Source organism: Panthera leo, chromosome E3 (genome assembly GCF_018350215.1).
Source record: "Panthera leo isolate Ple1 chromosome E3, P.leo_Ple1_pat1.1, whole genome shotgun sequence".
Lineage (NCBI taxonomy): Eukaryota > Metazoa > Chordata > Mammalia > Carnivora > Felidae > Panthera > Panthera leo.
The window spans coordinates 40,245,628-40,251,028 of NC_056694.1; the positions used below are offsets into that span (position 1 = coordinate 40,245,628).

Below are 5,401 nucleotides of genomic sequence, written 5' to 3' on the forward strand. Positions count from 1 at the left end.
CTCGCCCCGTCCACATACCTGGACCAGGTCTCCACTTTTCTCCTTGTACTTCCTCTTTGTCTCTGTTTCTCTCTAACTACACCTCTCTGTGTTTCTTCCTTTCGCTCTCTCGGTCTTGCCCCAATCCCCTATCACTCATCCAGTTTCTCTCTCCTTACCTGTCTCTTTGTCCACCTCTCCCCAGGCTTCAGGCTATCTGCTCTGTGCATGCAGCCCTGTCCAGGAGCACAGGGCACTCCTGTCTCTCTCTCGCTCGTCATGTTTTGTCCCAGGCCCTGATCACAATGGGGGAGAATCCCCCGTACAGCAGCTGCTCATATTGACATTTGCTAAAGCAAGGCTGGCAGCATGTGGACAGCCAGACGTTTACCTTTGGTGGCCCAGCCAGGACCCCAAAGCTGCTGGAGGGCTGGCTGCTTCCCTAAGCTGGAAGGAAAAAGGGGCTCACAGGGTTCAGGGTCCCTGATGTAGATTGGATTCGCTGACGTAGAAGGAGCCGTATGCTTACACCCAACTCTCCTGGGTGGTGTCAAAGGAACCTATGTCATACCATGGACCTCTGCCCTCCCCATGCCTCAATACGGCATCAGGGGGAGCTTTAGGGGACACCGTGTGACTTGCCACAAAAATTGCGTCATTTGCCCCATGGAGGTCACCTGGATGGGCGCTATTGGTGGCAGCTGGGAAGGTGGGCTGTGAAACCAGGTTTGTCCACTCAGGATGGGGCGGAGGCCAGGGGACGGGGACCCTGTGACACGTGCGTGGGTCCGTCCCTGGCCCTGACGGCCAGGCCAACGCTTGGGAAGAGACTGACTGCACTGGCCGGAAGCGGGGCAGCGTGGGTGGACAGCGCCCCGGGCCGGGCCTGCCACGGGCTCTGCGGCCTCTGGTGCTCAGACGTGTCGTGAGAAGCACAGTCAGCCGAGGGTGGGTGGCCGTGGTGGGAGTCTGGCCTCCCGGGTGTGCGATTGGGAACTGGCTCCCCACTCCCCTGAACACACTCTGCTGATGCTCGGTGGCCTTCTCAGAGGAGCAAAGGCCTCCCTCCTTCTGGAAGCGCCCGAAGTAGGAACGGTGGCCGGGGCGGAGGAGTCCTGGGCCCTGGGAGTCCGCCTGCCCTGGGGGAGAAGATCTGCCTGCTGCGTCGCCACATGCCTGAGGCCTGAGACCCGTGCTCCCATGCTCCGAGCTGCGGGTGAGGAGGTGTGCGTCCCCAGCCTCCGGGGGTGCAGGAGCCTGCCTTGGGGCGTGCGGGGATCTTCCTCTTTTGGAGACACTGGCGGGGGCCCGTCCGTGTGGCTGAGGGAGGCCGAGTCGCAGGTGGGACGTGGGCCGGAGACGGCGTATCTAGGTCGCAGCTGCCCCCGGGCTCAGCCTGACACCCGGCTGCCTTTCTTCCCCATCCTCCACACGCCCCCCCCAAATGGAGCACTGCCAAAGCCGCCCGCCCACTTCCTGTGGCCAAAAGATAAAGGACCTCGGGGGCCCCCAGAGCAGAGACCCGTGGAGCCTGGCAAGGTAGGGGCGCTGTCCCCTCTCACACAGCTGCAGAGGCCCCTGGCCGCCTCCGGCCCTGAGATGTCCCTCCATGCCCTCTCTCTTCGCAGATGCAGTGGCTGTTGCTTCTGACCCCCTTCTTCTCGGGGACCTGCGTCGTGGGGAGCCCAGGTGAGTCCTGAACCACAGGGGTCCTCCCTTCTGGGAGGCTCTTGTAACCTTGTCTCCAGTTCCATTCACTGGGGGTCCTTGGGGCTGCCTGTCCGTGCCCTCGGGGGAGGCCTAGGTGGGGACGGGGCTCGGTCCCGGGCCCCGAGGCCCGGCCTCCCTCCCCCATCATGTTGCTGCCCGGCCTCCCTTCTCCCTCATGTTGTTTCCCAGCCTCCCTCCCTGAAAACGAGCTGGTGGGCATCGTCGGGGGCCACAGTGCCCCCCAGGGGAAGTGGCCGTGGCAGGTCAGCCTGAAAGTCTACAATTATACCTGGGCCTCCTGGGTGCACATCTGCGGGGGCTCCCTCATCCACCCCCAGTGGGTGCTGACCGCTGCCCACTGCATCGACCGGTGAGTTCCGCTCGCTGCCATCCACCTCTGGGTGAATCAGGAGGTGTGGGAATCCGGGCTCCAGGCGGGGCAGAGGGGGCCGCCCTCGAAGGACCGGCCTCCATGGCTTCTTTGCGACCCCAGGAAGGACGCCGACCCGGCAGCCTACCGCATCCATGCCGGGGACGTGTACCTCTACGGCGGGAGGACGCTGCTGAATGTGACCCAAGTCATCGTCCACCCCGACTACATCAAGGCCCATCTGGGTGCGGACGTGGCCCTGCTCCAGCTGTCACACTCTGTGAAATGCACGGATAACGTCAGGCCCGTCAAGCTCCCGTCGGCCCTGCTTGAAGTCACCCCAGAGGACGAGTGCTGGGTGACCGGCTGGGGCAACATCATGGTGCACAGTGTGTACGGGGTGGGGGTTGGGAGGGGTTCGGGGCCGCGCGAGGCATTTCCCGACCTTGCCACACGGAGAAGTCCTGGTGGGTGGGCGGCTGCAGGTTCTGGAAAGGAATTGCCTCCCGACACCCTCCCCCACCCACCCCGTATGCGCCCCAATCGGGAGATCCGACCCCAGAGGCTGGAGGGTCCCTGAAGCACAACTGAGCTTGGGACCCAACTCCGTGACGAGGAAGTTCATATTCTTAGTTTTTTTCCAACTTATAGGAAGATATTTGGGGACGGGCAGAAACCCTCACACACCCCCCCCCCCCCCCATTTTCTTTCCGGTCCTTCCAACTAAAGGCAGAATCCACCTTCCGGGTGTTACGAATTTAGAGGGAGATGGGAACCCTGCTCCCTGGGGTCCCCACGGGAGCGATCCGGGCGGGAACGCAGGCTCGCGGCTGACAGCGGGGGTCACGCTCCAGCCTCTGGTCACGTCTCTCCCCCAGAGTTGTTGCCTCCGCCCTACCGTCTGCAGCAGGTGGCGGTGAGCGTGGTGGAGAACGCCGTCTGTGACCAGCAGTACCACAACGCCACCAGCCACCGCTTGGCGGGCAGGAAGATCATCCAGGACGATATGCTGTGTGCGGGGACCGAGGGCCGGGACTCCTGCCAGGTGTGAGTCCCAGCCCATCCCGGCCCCCACCCCACGCTAGAGGCCAGCCGGGGCTCAGTGCTATCTCTCCTTCCTCAGGACGACTCTGGAGGCCCTCTGGTCTGCAAGACCACGGGTGCTTGGCACTTGGTGGGAGTGGTCAGCTGGGGCGACAGCTGTGCCGTGAGAAACCGTCCCGGGGTCTACGCTCGCGTCCAGACGTACCTGCCCTGGATCACGCGGCAAATCGGGAGGGGCCTCTGACAAGGGCCTGCTGGCCGTCTGCCCGGCTGGGCCCGGAGGAGTGACGCCTTCCTCCCCCCAGAGCCTGCTGCTTCAGCCTCTGCGCCCCCGTCCCTGGCCTGGGCTCCGCCTTCCTTCTGGCCTCCTCAGTGTCCGGGACTTCCCTGACTGCTGGGGGAAGGAGTAAGAAGATGCCAGGGGGCGGGCGGGAAGTCCCTGGGGCCCAGGGTGCCTCGCTGTGCTGTCTGTCAAATTAAAGAGCTTGAGGAATGACCAGAGTGTGGTCAGTCTCTGTGGAGTGGGCTCTCCGTGGGAGCGTGTCGGCCAGCCCCGAGGTACAGGGGGCCGAGCTGGGGCTGGTGTCCTACCAGGCTTGGCAAGGGAGAGTGAGGATCTCAGGGTTGGCTCCACTCTGCGGCCACAGCCGCCAGCTCTGTCCTGCACCAGAGGCCACCATGTGGTTCCAACCTTGCATCCATTCCTCCTTCCATCCCCCATCTTTCCAACCATCCATCTGTCCATCCTACTTCTCTCGTAAGGCAAGGTCTCTTCTGGGAATTAACCAGTTGCCACGCAAAAGTGACCTGGACATGATACCAATTTGTCCTCCCCTTTAGGGACGTGCTTGCCCATCTGGGTACCTTCAGGTGAGGGTCTTCGCTGGCTCCCCAGGGGGAGTTGGGTATGAGCTCCAGGTTGGGAGCTCCTGGTTGGGTATGAGCTCCAGGTACTGGGCAGCAGGCAGAGAGAAATGCCACGTAGGCAGCCGGGTGAGGGGCTGGAGACCACGGTGCCCCAGGGCCATGATGTGTGTGTGCTGCAGTGTTAGGAGGTGCCCTGAGCCCATGTGCCGGGCCAGGGTGGGGCAGGGAGGGCCCATTCACCTGCTGTGCAGGCGGGAGGAGGGAGGTGGGAGGAGGGAGGAGCTGAGGGGCAGGCTCCGTGGCAGGCCCCACCTGCTCCTTCTGCGCACCTGCAGCTATGGCTGTCCCCACCATTTGTGCCCCGTGGATCCTGCCCCATGGACTAAGTGGTCAGCTCTGGGCCACACAGGCCACAGCAGGACCAGGGCGGCCCCAGGTGGCCTGTCTGTAAACCCACGTTTGTTTTTCCTCGTCACCTGGACAGGGGTGGGGATGGGTGTCCCCCACCTCCAGGAAGCCCTCCCCGGTTCCCGGGGGGCACACTGGCTCGTCTCCTCTGTCCTCCAGGAGTCGGGTCTTCGGGGCCGCCCCAGAGGGTCCCAGCTCGAGGCCCAGAGTGAGCCAGGAGACAGGCCCTCATGACAGGCGTCTGTGCCAGCCCACACTGCCCACGTCCCTGCCCCCGTGCCCGTTTGGGGTCCCGTGGCCTTCACCGCAGATCAGATGGGCACAGCCCCCAGCTGCCCAGCTCAGAGCATGCGCTTCCTAACCGTCCGCCATGTGGCCAGGGCCTGATGACAGAGCTGATTAGGGGCCCTGGGAGGGGGCTGGACTTGTCTGTACCTGGCCCCAGCTTGAGACAGAAACTCTGAGGGCCATCTGTGCCCCCCCCCCCAATGTCTCTGGACACGGTGCCGTTTCTGCCCCCTATTTGACAGGAGAGCAAACTGAGGCACAGGGAGGGGTGTCCTGTCCCTAGGTGCCTTCCTTCTCTGGCCCCGGGGATGCCCTCCCAGCCTGCTAGGGTCTCTGGTTGCCCAGGGGACATGGATCACATGGGCCCACGTGGTGGCCTCTGCAGGAGGACCCCTCCTCCTTGCCCTCACACCCACACTAGCCGCTGACTCGGCTCTGGCTGCCCTCGGCCCTGACCTTTCCTGGTCTCGGCTGTGTGGGTTTGGTTTCCAGGCACACCCGAACCCCCCACCTCTGCCCCGCCTGAGGTTCGCTTCATCTCTGATCTGAAGCTCTGGGCGTGAAAGAGCCTAGTCCTGTCTTTCCACCCTCACCCTGTCCCCTCGGAGCATTTCCTTGCAAGACGCGCCTCTGTCCACACCTCATCCGGCCCGACGCCTACCCAGGCCTCAGAAAGTTCTAGAACTCATCACCCCAACAACGGACAGTGACAACCCCTGGGTGGGATGAGGGAAG

General features: G+C 63.6%; 1 protein-coding gene across 1 annotated transcript; it reads left to right on the forward strand.

Moving 5' to 3' along the window:
• The first annotated feature begins 1,504 nt into the window (after positions 1-1,504).
• Positions 1,505-3,599, forward strand: LOC122210207 (serine protease 29-like). Its single transcript, XM_042922751.1, has 6 exons — positions 1,505-1,518; positions 1,608-1,668; positions 1,879-2,059; positions 2,183-2,448; positions 2,938-3,104; positions 3,183-3,599. Exons 2-6 carry the CDS (start codon positions 1,608-1,610, stop codon positions 3,345-3,347), a joined length of 840 nt encoding a protein of 279 aa, XP_042778685.1. The 5' UTR covers positions 1,505-1,518; the 3' UTR covers positions 3,348-3,599.
• Positions 3,600-5,401: the final 1,802 nt, after the last annotated feature.